Source organism: Ranitomeya variabilis, chromosome 4, assembly GCF_051348905.1.
Source record: "Ranitomeya variabilis isolate aRanVar5 chromosome 4, aRanVar5.hap1, whole genome shotgun sequence".
Classification (NCBI taxonomy): Eukaryota; Metazoa; Chordata; class Amphibia; order Anura; family Dendrobatidae; genus Ranitomeya; species Ranitomeya variabilis.
This window is the reverse complement of record NC_135235.1, coordinates 271,572,138-271,588,684: the sequence shown is the minus strand read 5'-3', so window position 1 is coordinate 271,588,684 and position 16,547 is coordinate 271,572,138. Positions and strand designations below refer to the sequence as shown.

At 41.2% G+C, this 16,547-nt stretch overlaps 1 protein-coding gene across 2 annotated transcripts; it reads left to right on the top strand.

Moving 5' to 3' along the window:
• Nucleotides 1-647: 647 nt before the first annotated feature.
• Nucleotides 648-8,842, top strand: LOC143764410 (nicotinamide N-methyltransferase-like). 2 transcript variants are annotated; one of them, XM_077249937.1, is made up of 4 exons: nt 648-748; nt 2,702-2,883; nt 6,295-6,502; nt 8,263-8,842. In XM_077249937.1, the coding sequence occupies exons 2-4, from the start codon at nt 2,733-2,735 to the stop codon at nt 8,690-8,692; spliced, it is 789 nt and encodes a 262-aa protein (XP_077106052.1). In that variant the 5' UTR covers nt 648-748; nt 2,702-2,732; the 3' UTR covers nt 8,693-8,842. The 2 variants fall into 2 exon arrangements, with proteins under 2 accessions (XP_077106052.1, XP_077106050.1); XM_077249935.1 differs by lacking the exon at nt 648-748 and having other exon boundaries at nt 2,645-2,883.
• The last annotated feature ends 7,705 nt before the right edge of the window (nt 8,843-16,547 follow it).

Here is a 16,547-nt window from a genome sequence, read left to right as displayed (position 1 = left end):
CGACATGGCTGTCTTTTATATCCTCACCCCCTGATCTCAGCTGTGCAAACACTTCCAGCAGTTATGCATTCTTGCACCTCATTTTCTTTGCTGAGGCTCTTTTATACAGTTTTATTAGCTGTAATTTTATCTTTAGACTGGCTCTCTCATGCAGCTTTTGTGATGAGTTGCATTCTTTGAACAGATTTTAGCTCTTCACCCCATGTGCCTTTTGCTATTTTAACTTTTTTGTTGAACTGTAACTCCAAAGTAATGTCTGATTTTCATCAGTTAATTATTCAGTAAATTGAAATTACTTATGTCAATTTCAAATTATTTCGATGACTATTGTGAGTCTTTCTTTAACAGGACAGGAGGTATCAACATTTTAGTCCATGTGTGTAAATGGCACTTTTTGCAATTTAGCTCAGGGACTTCTGACTACTATACTGGACTGAGCAGTGAACTTTCTCTTGGTTGTATGAACTAATTAAAATCCTTATATGAAAGTACAGCCAAAAATCTTTGTCCAAGTTTGGATACAGTGTGGAAATATGTTGGTCCTGTGACAAGTTCTTAATCCAAAATTCCTAATGTAAGCCACGGAAACCATAACAATGTTATCAAGAGGAATGTTTGCTCAAAAAAACACATCACATGTTTGATTAATTAAGTTGGAAAAAGCAAAGAAAAAAGTTCATAATAAAACTTGTGCATGAGCTAGTTTACTATTAAACCTACCCAGACTGGAAAAAGCAAAGGAGCAGAGGTAAGAGGCTCTGAGACACTGTTACTAATAACATGCCTTTTTTTCATTAAAAAAAAAGTTTTTACTATACTAATAAAATAAGTAAAGTCAAGGTAAGGAAAATAATGTTTGCTGAAAGTCAGGAACCTTTAGAGAAAATAATTTTAGTTTGTCCTCGGAGTTGAAATTTTGTCAAGCACTTTTTATCTTTTGAAAAAATCTTTTTTATCTTTTCGTCTGGTATCTCTTGCAGGACCTTTTATCATGCAATGTTTTTAACTACTTATGATTGGTTTGGAGAGAAAATTGTACAGATTAAGATTGTGTTTCGAGGTCGAAAGGTGTCACTTTTTCTCTTTTGTCCCACAATTTTTGACAGCCTAGTGCCATGCAATTTTAAAATTGTACAAATAAAGCATTGTGTTAGGGGTCGAGTTCCCGCCGCTGCACAGGGGAAATCTCGAACCTCTTCCTCGACCGCAGAGGATCCTGCTCAGCAGAGACGTCGGTCCCAGCGTCTTGCTCAAGCTGATGCTGTGCATCTGGTTACTGCTGCCGTTCCAGATCCAGCTATTGTAACCAGGATTAGTCAGCGGCGAGCAGACGCTCCTGAGACTAAGTCTCGCTTTTTGCCTACTGAGAATTCCCGTGAGACGACCTCTCATTGGAGGTCGGAGGTCACATGCCCAGGTCCTCAAGCGGCCCTGATTGGACCACTGGCAAGGTCCCGGAAGACTGCGACTATAAAAGGTCTGCATGGCTGCTCGGTTAGTATTAACAGATATCGTGGTGAGTGTGGATGCGTGTATGTACTGATGAAAGCTCCTAATTTATCCCCTTCCCTAGCGTTGTTGTCTGAGTGTGGGTGATCGGAGCTGACATAGCTCCAGTTTGAGCAATCCAGCACGGAGCACGATACACCAGCGTCTAATAGCAGCGTTCGCCAGTGAGACGCCGTGCATAGTCCTGTAACCAAACACTAGCGCACATTCTGCGGTATTGCGGCTCTGTGAGTCAATAGAGTTCGCCTCTATACATATCAGGTGACGATAACCCATGTGTGTTTGTCTATAATACCACCATATAGTGACCGCCATTACCGAGAAGCAGGTAACATCTCTGCATGGTGGACCCCGGGCTGCGAACACACCTTATTACTACCTTTATATTATTTGGTGCGTTCCGCCAGCACCAAATGTGCTACAACCAATGTGTAACACCAATGTGTTACATTGAAATTGTATCTAGGAGCTGGAACTACATTTTTGTTTTTTCTAAGTGTGCGTACGTGGGATCAGGTCGAAGGTCCGTACATCTGGAAGCTATAAGTGGTGAGCAGACTTTCTTTGTACATGTTATAATAGATTTTTGGAAAACTTATCATATATGACACATGGAGTCCACCTTGCCGCAACCATGAACAAAAACAAACAAAAAGAACAGATGCGTATCCCAAAAATATCTTCACTAGTAAGGCTTGAAATTTGCCTCCACCGGGGAAAGACTATGTGCTAGAAGGGAAACTATCGTAATTTATGGGTAAACCTAAACACTTCTTCATACGTTTGTGTTTCACCAGCCTTTTCTAGCATCATCCTGCAGGGACCTGTTAGTTTCAACCAATGCTATTAGCTAGAATGGGTCTTATGCTCTGAGAACGAACATGTATACAAATCCACAGCATGGTATGGATAAAAGTAGAATGGACATCAATAAGCTACGAATGTGCAGCTAGGGCAACAAGTAACCAGCTTCTTCTGCACGCCTGCCACATTCCTGGCAAGCCATATTATTTTAATGGTTTATCTGTGATAAGAGAGACTTTGTAACAAACTGAAATTGTAAGAAACTCGAGACCTCAGAAGAACTTTGGGAACTCTTACAGGAGACTCTGGTGGAAAAGTGATTTAATTAGCAAGATATCTAATTTTTTTGCGGGAAAAGGTTAATATCTGTGTTTTACAACTTTTAAAGCATCTAACAGAGAACCCGAGGACAGATCGTTATGGCCGCCCCTTTGGCTTCCAAGCAAGACTACATTGATGAATTTGATGCCAAAGATTACTTAAAGACGTACTACGAGCCAAAGGACGGGCTGCTTTATGGAGAATGGACGGAATTTGTCATACGAAATTTGCATGAAACTTTCACTAAAGGTAAGTAATTATTTCACTTTGTTTTTAAATTCTATTCCAAAATTTCAACTGTTTGAAATGGTTCAATTATCTTACGTAGCGTGTAATGATCGCTCATATTATTAGTTTAGTAAGTAAATATATTGCTGCCAACTATGTATAAAGGGGTACTCCGACTATATGGAGCATTACATATCCACTGGTCATAAATATTAGATTGGTGGAGTCATTTCATATCACTATTTATATTATCTGGCAATTTTCACACTGGTCACTAGGCTTAATATTAGACTGCTACTTCCTGTTGGGCACATGGACGGCAGCCATAGACAGAATTGCATTGAGATATTTAATGATCATGCACTCATTAGGACAAAGGTGACTATACAGGAGGAGGAGGTGAGCTGTGACATCACTTATTGTAAATGGCGGATCCTGTGTTACCTGCTATATACAGAGGTGTTATCAGTCATTGTACAGGAGGAGGAGGTGAGCTGTGACATCACCTATATTGTAAATGGTGGATTCTGTGTTATCTACTGTATATAGAGGTGTTATTATACAGGAGGAGGTGAGCTGTGACATCATCTATTGTGAATGGTGGATCCTGTGTTATGTACTGTATATAGAGATGTTATCAGTCATTGTACTGGTGGAGGGGGAGGTGAGCTGTGACATCACCTATTGTGAATGGTGGATCCTGTGTTATCTACTGTATATAGAGGTTATCAGTCATTGCACAGGAGTAGGAGGAGGTGAGCTGTGACATCACCTATTGTTAATGGTGGATTTTTTGTTATCTACTGTATATAGAGGTGTTATCAGTCATTGTACAGGAGGAGGAGGTTAGCTGTGACATCACCTATTGTGAATGGTGGATCCTGTGTTATCTACTGCATATAGAGGTGTTATCAGACATTGTACAGGAGGAGGAGGAAGTGAGCTGTGACATCACCTATTGTGAATGGTGGATCCTGTGTTATCCACTGTATATAGAGGTGTTATCAGTCATTGTACAGGAGGAGGAGGTGAGCTGTAATATCACCTATTGTGAATGGTGGATCCTGTGTTATCTACTGTATATAGTGTTATCAGTCATTGTACAGGAGGTGAGCTGTGACATCACCTATTGTGAATGGTGGATCCTCTATCTACAGTGTTTATAGAGGTGTTATCAGTCATTGTACAGGGGAGGAGGTGAGCTGTGATATCACTTATTGTAAATAGTGTATTCTATGTTATCAACTGTATATAGGGGTGTTATCAGTCATTCTACAGGAGAGGAAGGAGGTAAGCTGTGTCATCACCTATTGTGAATGGTGGATCCTGTGTTATCTACTGTATATAGAGGTGTTATCACTTATCAGTCATTGTACAGGAGGAGGTGAGCTGTGATATCACCTATTGTGAATGGTGGATCCTGTGTTATCTACTGTATATAGAGGTGTTAGCAGTCATTGTACAGGAGGAGGAGGTGAGCTGTGATATCCCCTATTGTGAATGGTGGATCCTGTGTTATCTACTGTATATAGAGGTATTATCAGTCATTGTACAGGGGAGGAGGTGAGCTGTGATATCACTTACTGTAAATAGTGTATTCTATGTTATCAACTGTATATAGGGGTGTTATCAGTCATTCTACAGGAGAGGAAGGAGGTAAGCTGTGTTATCACCTATTGTGAATGGTAGATCCTGTGTTATCTACTGTATATAGAGCTGTTATCAGTCATTGTACAGGAAGAGGGGGAGGTGAGCTGTGACATCACCTATTGTGAATGGTGGATCTTGTGTTATCTACTGTATATAGAGGTGTTATCAGTCATTTTACAGGAGGAGGGGGAGGTGAGCTGTGACATCACCTATTGTGTATGGTGGATCCTGTGTTATCTACTGTATAAAGAGGTTTTATCAGTCATTGTACAGGAGGAGGAGGTGAACTGTGACATTTTAATGATAGATCTTATTTACTGCATACATAAGTGATATCTTTCATTTTTATCCTGTCTGTGATGATTATGAAACTGCTAAAAAGTTTTCGGTACAGAACAGGAAGTATGAGTTGAGTATTAGGCCTAGTTACTAGTGTGAACATTTTTAGATTTCTTTTTGTCTATAGTTTTATGGGAAATTGAGAAAGAAACATCCAACACTTTTCAAAAATATATTTAAGATAACCTGATTTAAATAAAAAAATCATTTTATGATGATAACACATTCTTTTATATATGTGCTAATTTGTACATCAACACTTGGATTTCATAAACAACTGGCAAGACTGATATTTTAAATACATTTCAAGTAGAATTTTGAGATAGAAATGTGGAAATTTGACCTATACTATTTTGCCAAAATGTTCCTTAAAGAAATTTTAGCAGATCGAATGGAAAAGATTTGGCAAACATTCATGTAATCTAATCTTCCTTTTTCTCCTGCTAGCACATAAGGCTACAGCCAGCAGCAGTAATGAGTCTCTAGCTCACCCATTAGTCTTGGTGCTTGGCCTGCCGAGCCGACACTGGTGATAGATACTCAATCATCATGCCGATCTGCGCTTGTTGAAACGCTCAATAGAAACCATAAGAATCAATATGGTGTTGGTCATCATTGCTATAAAAGTCTTGATTCCTCTGCGAAGACATTGAAAATAGATATTGCAATATGGATGTATGGAGTTTTGTGCATTGGGCAACAAAGTTGGGAAAAGTGGCACTTAGCCAATACTCCTAAAGGTATTCAATAGGGTTCAGCTTTGTTCTCTATGCTGGCCTGTCATGTTCTTCCACATTAAACTCAGGAGATCGATTTATATAGATATATCCTGGCAGGCTCGGACTGGCCCACTGGAGAACAGGAGAATCCTCTGATGGGCCCCTGTAAAGGAGTGCTAATAATTACTACTATTGCATATAATCATTCATTAAACAAGCTAGAAGTAAAAGTAAATATGTGCATTAGGGTTAGATTATCTTTCCATGTAGCTGAACAGTGGGTCTAAAGAATCAACGTTACTGGTGGACCTTTGCCAATCCAGTGCAACACTGTACCCTTTGCTATCGGAGAAAAATAAAGAGAGATCAAGACGGAATCTTTGATCTGAGACACAGAAATAAAAGCCATTGACAGTAATTAGTGCCCTGTCTTATCTGAGCTCACATAAATGGTCTTTATACAGGTCATCATCCCCTTTACCCAAATGTAAAATTGATTTGTGTCCCCCTATGTGTAATTTTTCATAATTTTCCAGAATGGAAAGAATCATGTTAGGTGGTCAGCAAAGGAAATGAGGAGCTTTAGCGTTTTCAGATAACGTTTTTTTAGTACCAACGCATTTCAGCCCAAGACCGGTACCTTTCTCAAAGTAAAAAAAAACAAATGATTTCTTATTATATTACTTTTTAACCTGATATTTTCCATGTTGCGGTGTCTTGAAAGGTGGAGTAAGAGGGGACACTCTGCTTGATTTCGGCAGTGGACCCACCATTTATCACCTCTTCTCGGCTTGCGAAGTGTTTGATAAGATCATCGTCTCCGATTTCCTTGAGCAAAATCGTGCCGAATTGGAAAAGTGGCTGAAAAAGGATCCGGATGCTTTTGACTGGACTCACATCATCAAATTTGTATGCGAGCTGGAAGGAAAGGGGTAATAACACCTTCTTCAAGTTTATATCCCTGACTGTTCAAATCCATTGCTAAGGTTTACAGAAAAAACATTTTTTATTTAAATATGCTAATAGGATGCTCCATACAGCTTTGACATAGCCGAGCAGTCCAGTGCAGCTTTCCACCTACTTGTTTCACATCTATCTGGACGCTCATCGTCCTGCCTTGGTTGATAGCTTTAGCTTTACAGGAACCAAAGATAGATGGAAAATAATTTGGAATGAAGGTGCAACAGCTCAGCCATGCCAAGGGTGCATCGGGCACCTCATTAGTATATTTAAAGAGAACCTGAAAGTCACCAGTAATTGCATGGTCCTGATTAAATTCCCTGCCTAACAGTCCTTTTATTTTGTTGGACACACGACAGATCTTTAGAAAAAGTATTTTAGTTTGTCATGTGCAAATAGACCCTTTGACCAGTTGATGGGGTGTTTGCTTACGCAGACTAGTCTTCCCACTCAATATGTTATCACGCACCCAAGGGCATGGTACCATGATTTGCAAGAGCTGACGTCATCGCCAGCTCTTGCAAATCTCACGAATGTGCCCAGCTATTTCACTTACGACATTGCTCCAGTTGTTCCTCTTGTTCTTACTGAGTCTGGCTTCTCCGTGGACATGAGCTGTCATCTGCACTTCCGGTCTTGCACAGTGTGGCTCTGAAGACAGGAAGCGTACACCCGACTTCAAAGGCATAGTGACATGAGTGGAAAAAGCTGCATGCATGCGCGAGATTTGCAGGGAGATGGTGTTGGCTCTTACAAACAGGTTATCACAGAAATTGGGAATTAATTGAATTGTCCAGGGTAGTGCATTCCAGAGAATTGGTGCAGCTTGTGAGAAGTCTTGGAGAGGGGAGTGGGAGGTTCAGAATATTGAGGATGTTGGGCTTAGGTGTCTAGTGGATTTGAGGGCATGGGTAGGGTAGTAGACAGAGATGAGGGCATGAGGGAGGAAATGTAGGGCGGTGCAGAGCTTTGTGGTTGAGAGTGATAAGTTTATATTGGACTCTGTAGTGGATGGGCAACCAGTGCAATGACTCGCACAGGGTGGAAACATCGATGTTGCAGTTGAAGAGGAATATGATCTTGGCTCCTGCATTCAGGATGGATTGGAGAAGGGAAATTTAGTAAGAGGGAGACTAATTAGTAAAGAGTTGCAATAGTCCAGAGGAAATTAAAATTCACAATTCTCACTTAAATAGAGAGGTTGTATCATAAACATGGACTTTATTTATTTGTCCTATGGGGGCATATGAATGTCATAGAGGAGGTTCCATGGCTGCACTCTAAGAGTAAGAGGACACCACAGGTGACCACATACTGACAGCTGTGGACCTCCTGACATTTTTGGTGTATAACAGGACGGCCATTAAACCCCATTTCAGGGAGGTTCTCCACAGCCTTAGCGAGGAGCAAGGGCAATAGCTGCAGAGGTTGCAGTTTAACCCGGGCCTAAGGGGGGCAAAAAGTTTTCCTAGAGCAAGCCAAAACTATACTATAAGACCTATGATAGTTTGGGGCCCTGTTGGAGATTATGCATTGGGGCCCACAAGCTTTAAATAAGTCACTGGTGAAAGAGTCCCTTCTTTTTATTGTTGTATTGATCTATTAGGAAATATGGATGGAGACTGTCTACGTGAGACAAACCCACTTAATCTCCTATTTTGGTCTGGTATCTGCTATCGCTTCTATAACATACAAGTTAAACTATATAACATTTATTATTTTATGCTTGAAGGGAGAATTTTGAGAAAAAGGCAGAAAAACTGCGTAGTAAGGTGAAAGAAGTCCTGAAATGTGATGCTCTGAAAAGAAAACCTTTTGACCCCGTTGTTTTGCCACCGGTGGATTGTCTCCTGTCTTGTCTCTGTCTTGAAGCCCCGTGTAAAGACATAAAGTCATTCTGTGAAGCTCTGAAAAATTTCAAAGACTTGATAAAACCCGGCGGTTACCTTTTAATTTTAAGTGTGATGAATGCTACTTTTTATAATGTTGGTAAAAAATGTTTTGCATCAATGACCACTAAGAAGGAAGAGCTAGAGATGGCCTTCAAAGAAGCCGGTTACCAGATTGAAAAAACGGTGTATTCTCCACGTACGGATAAGTCACAGTTGGATGTTGCTGATTATGAAGCTCAGTATTTCATTCTTGCCCGTAAACCAAAGTAATATCAGACTCTTAAGCCACCAATTTTTTGCTACTATACAATATATATGCATGCTCTGGCTTGTAAACAGTATGTAACAAAAAAGTAATAATGTGATTTGGGGTTGGATTGACTTTGATAAAAACAAATAAAAAATTGCATATTGGATATACTTACATGACTAAAATTCTACACTTTTTCATATTATTGATAGTCGAGTTCACATGTGAATCTAATAGTATAGGTAAGTAGCCACGATGTTAAATTCTTGAATGGGAATTGGCGGATAGATTTGATCCTCCGGTGACATTATAAACATCTATAATAATTGGCATCTGTCCTGCGGCATTTGAATTACAATTACACTTTTTTTCCTTCTTTCTTAATGCACTAGAAAGTGGAAACAAGACACAGAAAAAAAATTAAATTAATAAATTAGTGTGATTTACTGCGGGCAAAGCCGAAAAGCATTAGTGCGCATGCGCCACCGCTCTATGTCCCGGAAGTATTTTGCTGTGTTCCGGGACATAGTGTGGCCGCGCATGCGCACTAATGCTTTTCGGCTTTGCCCGCAGTTGGGCAAAGCATACTGCGCATGCGTAAGGCAAGATTGCATTGTGCACCCGTGAACTATGGAGGAAACAGACTCAAATTCAAGAAAATATTGCGGCCAGCGGGAAAGGAAGGGGTGAATGAAAAGAGAAAACACCGCCCATCGGACTGGACAGAGGGCATTTACATAGCTCGCCAAATTCAGGTGACAGAGTCCCTTGAAGTTTGTTAAAAAATATATATATATTAAAATCAAAAACTAAAAAATAATGAAAAAAAATATATATTTTTTAAATGTTTCATAAAAGATTATATATAATCTTTTATGAAACAGTATTTTTTTTTAAAAATAAACTTTAGCTCCTTCTCAAAAGTGCTGGACCAGAAACAGAAATTTTTACAAATACCTGAAAATAAAATTGCCAAAAGTCTGGAAAATCTGGAATTTTTTGAAAGAATTTTAAAATTCAAATAAAATTAACACATTCTTGTCACAAACATCCACCACAACAAGATGGGTTATAAACTCTGATTACCCATTTTAGTAAATTAAATTACTATTTCCAAAAATAAAGTCAGTTACAGTAGTTTGTGAATTTCGATGATTTATAATAGTTTTGCCTTTATATGGCTCTCGTGTATTACTATATTTAGACACTTTTTTTTATATTATGAAATGTAACGTCCAATAAACCTTCTCGTATTAGTCAATACCCGAGAATAGAAACTTAACAAGCTTATTCCAGCACAAAGTTGCAAGTACAAGTCCCCTTTTTATAGCTTCCACCCAAACAGTAAAGAAACATGATGAGTAGAGTTGTCAAACGCCTCTCAGCGTATATTTATTATACAAAATTAGGTCCAAATAGATTTACAAATTTAACCAGTTCAGGGCCCGGGCCACTTACCACTCTTTCCTGAACAATCAAATTTTTTTTTGTTTTTCGTACATGCAGTTTGAAGAACTGTAAACAAATTTCTTGTTCAGATATTCAAATAATTTTTGCAATTTTTTCATGATACGCAAGGCTTAATGTTTATGTTGTTTCCATACTGTTTTTTATTTTTTATTTTTTTTTTTGCCATAGCAGAGGTGATATCAGTGGGAAAATGAAGGACATATACTGTATCTGTTTTTTTTAGCTTTGTTTTTTATAACCACATAGGACCACAAATACATTTTAAAAATTGTTCCCCTCTTTGTAACAATTACCTCTATATATTGGGCACATTTTGTTTTGTTTTTGTGGATGGTAGGGTTTTTAACAGAGATTTGGATTGTCAGTGGCTTTTTTGTAATTTACTTACCTAGTTTTTATTTAAGTATTTTTTAATTCCTTTTCAGTTATTTCACACATTGTACCCCTCCAACCTATAAAATCATAAAAGATCTTTGGGGGAGAGGCATTTCAGGAAGGAAGAACAGCAAGTGTCTGGTGTAACCGACCTATACAGAAATTCAGTATTTAAATCCAAATTCAGCAGGGAGAAAATATATATAAAATATTACTTTTAATAACTCAATTAAAAGGACCTAGAATAGCAGCCATATATATTGACCACCAAATGACAAAACTAAATAATAAAGTGCTAGTGCTCAAATAGACCAGTGCTCATATAAAAACGTTTGATCTCACCAATGTTTCATGACGATACCTTTTCATTCAGAGAGGCAGGAGCAGGAAAAAAGTAGGCATTAGGCCTATCTTACCCTGTCGTGCCCCATGTGTGGCTCCCGCACTGACAAAGGCAGTACCCAGGCAAGATGCTGCCTCAATAGTACTCAAAAACATGTAACCTCCTTACGTGTTTCATCTTCCTTATGAAGGGTTCATGAGGGGAGTGTAGTAACAAATGGGGGTATAAGAGATATAGGTTGGGTATATAAAGAGTTTCTGCAGTGGCAGAGAGCTCAGGAATGTATCTGGCAAGTCATGCCAGAACCCAAAAATAGGCATATTGTCAGCTCATATATCGCATTTGGTGCTGGTATACATATAGTTGAGTATATCCCAATGTTTTTTAAGAATTTTTCTCACCATGGGTGCTCCATTATCAAATGTAGAGAGGATATGGATACATTTGTCTTTAATGGTTGTTCTGTTATGGGGTTTCAGGAGTCCTTCCCTATTTTGTCTCAATGCATGCTGAAAAACCTCCCTCAGCACCAGGTCGGGATGACCCCGAGTTAGAAGTCTTTGACGCAGATCATCAGATTTACTTTTGAAGTCTCCCATCTCAGAACAGTTGTGTCTTAATCTAAGGTATTGCCCCTTTAGGATATCTTTTTTAGGGAATAGGGGTGATGACCATCCCACCTCAACAATGCATTGCTGGTTGTATGTTTACGAAAGAAGGAGGTATTAATTTTTCCATGTGATTTTGTGATCATGACATCAAGAAACGATAGTTTGGTTGTATCAATCTCCTAAGTAAAGTGGAGTACGACATTATCATTATTCAGTGACTGAACAAATAAAGCATAAAGGTGTCTTCTTACCCCTCCACTAGATGAAAACGTCATCGATAAATCCTAGTCATAAATCTATGAGCCTAGTTTATTCCAGCATCACCTACGTAAAAACCCTGGCCTCCTCCCACCAGCCCAGGAACAAATTTGCATAGCTGGGGGCACAAGGACTGCCCATGGCCGTGTGTTGTGAATTTGGATTCTGGGCTCCCCCGGTGGCTACTGGTGGAATTGAACTGGTGTCTTCATCTTCTCTGTTCACCTGTTCCCATCAAGATGTGGGAGTCGCTATATAACCTTGCTGCTCTGTTAGTTGCTTGCCGGTCAACAATGTTATCAGAAGCCTCTCTGTGCTTGTTCCTGCTCCTAGACAACTACTAGATAAGTTGGACTCTTGTCCATGTTTGTTTTTGCATTTTGTTCCAGTTCACAGCTGTAGTTTCGTTACTGTGTTTGGAAAGCTCTTGTGAACGGGAATTGCCACTCTGGTGTTGTGAGTTAATGCCAGAGTTTTGGAGTAGTTTCTGGATGGTGTTTTTAGATAGGGTTTTCAGCTGACCATGAAAGTGTCCTTTCTGTCTTCTGCTATGTAGTAAGTGGACCTCAAATTTGCTAAACCTATTTTCATACTACGTTTGTTATTTCATCTCAACTCACCGCCAATACATGTGGGGGGCCTCTGTCTCCTTTCGGGGTATTTCTCTAGAGGTGAGCTAGGACTAATATTTTCCTCTGCTAGCTTTATTTAGTCCTCCGGCTGGGCTGGGCATCTAGAACCAACGTAGGCATGCTACCCGGCCACTGCTAGTTGTGCGTTAGGTTTAGTTCATGGTCAGCTCAGTTCCCATCTTCCAAGAGCTAGTTCCTATATATGCTTATGCTATGTTCTCTTGCCATTGAGATCATGACAGTTTGACCGGCCCGCAAAGTGTTAATTGTTTGGGCTGAAGCAGGAGAAAAAGAAGTGTTGAAGGGAAATTTTTTTTTTTTTTCCCCTCAGAGTTTTGCTGCCTAGCCCTTAATTGCTGTCTAGCTGCTTCTTACCTCCTCTTAACCCTTGAATGGCTCTGTGTCCACCTGTTTGTAATGGATCTTCAGAGTGTAACTGCAGGTTTGAATAATCTCGCCACGAAGGTACAAAATTTGCAAGATTTTGTTTGTCATGCACCTGTATCTGAGCCGAGAATTCCTTTGCCGGAATTTTTCTCGGGGAATAGATCCGGGTTTCAGAATTTTCGAAATAATTGCAAATTATTTTTGTCTCTGAAATTTCGCTCTGCCGGAGACCCTGCACAGCAGGTCAGGATTGTGATTTCCTTGCTCCGGGGCGACCCTCAAGACTGGGCTTTTTCATTGACACCAGGGGATCCTGCGTTGCTCAATGTGGATGCGTTTTTTCTGGCCTTGGGGTTGCTTTATGACGAACCTCATTTGGAGCTTCAGGCAGAAAAAACTTTGATGTCCCTATCTCAGGGGCAAGATGAAGCGGAAATTTACTGCCAAAGATTCCGTAAATGGTCTGTGCTTACTCAGTGGAATGAGTGCGCCCTGGCGGCGACTTTCAGAGAGGGTCTCTCTGATGCCATTAAGGATGTTATGGTGGGGTTCCCTGTGCCTGCGGGTCTGAATGAGTCCATGACAATGGCTATTCAGATCGATAGGCGTTTGCGGGAGCGCAAACCAGTGCACCATCTGGCGGTGTCCACTGAGAAGTCGCCAGAGAGTATGCAGTGTGATAGAATTCTGTCCCGAAGCGAGCGGCAGAATTTTAGATGGAAAAATGGGTTGTGTTTCTATTGTGGTGATTCTACTCATGTTATATCAGCATGCTCTAAGCGCACTAAAAAGCTTGGTAAATCTGTTTCCATTTGCACCTTACCGTCTAAATTTATTCTATCTGTGACCCTGATTTGCTCTTTGTCATCTATTACCACGGACGCCTATGTCGACTCTGGCGCCGCTTTGAGTCTTATGGATTGGTCCTTTGCCAAACGCTGTGGGTATGATTTAGAGCCTTTGGAGACTTCTATTCCTCTGAAGGGGATTGACTCCACCCCATTGGCTAATAATAAACCACAATACTGGACACAAGTAACTATGCGTATTAATCCGGATCACCAGGAGATTATTCGCTTTCTGGTGCTGTATAATCTACATGATGATTTGGTGCTAGGATTGCCTTGGCTGCAATCTCACAACCCAGTCCTCGACTGGAGAGCTATGTCTGTGTTGAGCTGGGGATGTAAGGGGGCTCATGGGGATGTACCTGTGGTTTCCATTTCATCATCCATTCCCTCTGAAATTCCTGAGTTCCTGTCTGACTATCGTGACGTCTTTGAAGAATCCAAGCTTGGTTCGTTACCTCCGCACCGAGAGTGCGATTGTGCCATAGATTTAATCCCGGGTGGTAAATACCCAAAGGGTCGTTTATTTAATCTGTCTGTGCCTGAACATGCTGCTATGCGAGAATATATAAAGGAGTCCTTGGAAAAGGGACATATTCGTCCATCGTCATCTCCCTTAGGAGCCGGTTTTTTCTTTGTGTCAAAAAAAGACGGCTCTTTGAGACCATGTATTGATTATCGGCTTTTGAATAAAATCACTGTTAAATATCAATACCCATTGCCGTTGCTGACTGATTTGTTTGCTCGCATAAAGGGGGCCAAGTGGTTCTCTAAGATTGACCTTCGTGGGGCGTATAATTTGGTGCGAATCAGGCAGGGGGATGAGTGGAAAACCGCATTTAATACGCCCGAGGGCCACTTTGAGTATTTAGTGATGCCTTTTGGTCTTTCTAATGCTCCGTCAGTTTTCCAGTCCTTTATGCATGATATTTTTCGCGATTATTTGGATAAATTTATGATTGTGTATCTGGATGATATTCTGATTTTTTCGGATGACTGGGACTCTCATGTCCAGCAAGTCAGGAGGGTTTTTCAGGTTTTGCGGTCTAATTCTTTGTGTGTGAAGGGTTCTAAGTGTGTTTTTGGGGTACAGAGGATTTCCTTTTTGGGATATATTTTTTCCCCCTCTTCCATTGAAATGGATCCTGTCAAGGTTCAAGCTATTTGTGATTGGACGCAGCCCTCTTCTCTTAAGAGTCTTCAGAAATTTTTGGGCTTTGCTAACTTTTATCGTCGATTTATTGCTGGTTTTTCGGATATTGCTAAGCCATTGTCCGATTTGACTAAGAAGGGTGCTGATGTTGCTGATTGGTCCCCTGATGCTGTGGAGGCCTTTCGGGAGCTTAAGCGCCGTTTTTCCTCTGCCCCTGTGTTGCGTCAGCCTGATGTTGCTCTGCCTTTTCAGGTTGAGGTCGACGCTTCTGAGATCGGAGCTGGGGCAGTGTTGTCGCAGAAAGGTTCTGACTGCTCCGTGATGAGGCCTTGTGCCTTCTTTTCCCGTAAATTTTCGCCCGCTGAGCGGAATTATGATGTTGGGAATCGGGAGCTTTTGGCCATGAAGTGGGCTTTTGAGGAGTGGCGCCATTGGCTTGAGGGGGCCAGACATCAGGTGGTGGTATTGACTGACCACAAAAATTTGATTTATCTTGAGACCGCCAGGCGCCTGAATCCTAGACAGGCGCGCTGGTCATTATTTTTCTCTCGGTTTAATTTTGTGGTGTCATACCTACCGGGTTCTAAGAATGTTAAGGCGGATGCCCTTTCTAGGAGTTTTGAGCCTGACTCGCCTGGTAACTCTGAGCCCACAGGTATCCTTAAGGATGGAGTGGTATTGTCAGCCGTTTCTCCAGACCTGCGGCGGGCCTTGCAGGAGTTTCAGGCGGAGAGACCTGATCGTTGCCCACCTGATAAACTGTTTGTTCCTGATGATTGGACCAGTAGAGTCATCTCTGAGGTTCATTCTTCTGCGTTGGCAGGTCATCCTGGCATTTTTGGTACCAGGGATTTGGTGGCAAGGTCCTTCTGGTGGCCTTCCCTGTCACGAGATGTGCGAGGCTTTGTGCAGTCTTGTGACGTTTGTGCTCGGGCCAAGCCTTGTTGTTCTTGGGCTAGTGGATTATTGTTGCCCTTGCCTATTCCTAAGAGGCCTTGGACGCACATCTCGATGGATTTTATTTCAGATCTGCCTGTTTCTCAGAAGATGTCTGTCATCTGGGTGGTGTGTGACCGTTTTTCTAAGATGGTCCACTTGGTTCCTCTGCCCAAGTTACCTTCTTCTTCCGAGTTGGTTCCTCTGTTTTTTCAAAATGTTGTTCGTTTGCATGGTATTCCTGAGAATATCGTTTCTGACAGAGGGACCCAATTCGTGTCTAGATTTTGGCGGGCATTCTGTGCTAGGATGGGCATAGATTTATCTTTTTCGTCCGCTTTCCATCCTCAGACGAATGGCCAGACCGAGCGGATTAATCAGACCCTGGAGACATATCTGAGGTGTTTTGTGTCTGCTGACCAGGATGATTGGGTTGCTTTTTTGCCATTGGCGGAGTTCGCTCTCAATAATCGGGCCAGCTCTGCCACTTTGGTGTCCCCGTTTTTCTGTAATTCGGGGTTTCATCCTCGATTTTCCTCTGGTCAGGTGGAATCTTCGGATTGTCCTGGAGTGGATGCTATGGTGGAGAGATTGCATCAGATCTGGGGGCAGGTGGTGGACAATTTGAGGTTGTCCCAGGAGAAGACTCAGCTTTTTGCCAACCGCCACCGTCGTGTTGGTCCTCGGCTTTCTGTTGGGGATTTGGTGTGGTTGTCTTCTCGTTTTGTCCCTATGAGGGTCTCTTCTCCTAAGTTTAAGCCTCGGTTTATCGGCCCGTATAAGATATTGGAGATTCTTAACCCTGTTTCCTTCCGTTTGGACCTCCCTGCATCCTTTTCTATTCATAACGTTTTTCATCGGT

Bases quoted from the DNA above. Each gene is read 5' to 3' on its own strand.
- LOC143764410 (XM_077249937.1), top strand. From the start codon at position 2,733: ATGGCCGCCCCTTTGGCTTCCAAGCAAGACTACATTGATGAATTTGAT. The intron at 2,884-6,294 runs GTAAGTAATTAT...GTGTCTTGAAAG, and splicing joins GCATGAAACTTTCACTAAAG to GTGGAGTAAGAGGGGACACT. The intron at 6,503-8,262 runs GTAATAACACCT...TTATGCTTGAAG, and splicing joins TGCGAGCTGGAAGGAAAGGG to GGAGAATTTTGAGAAAAAGG.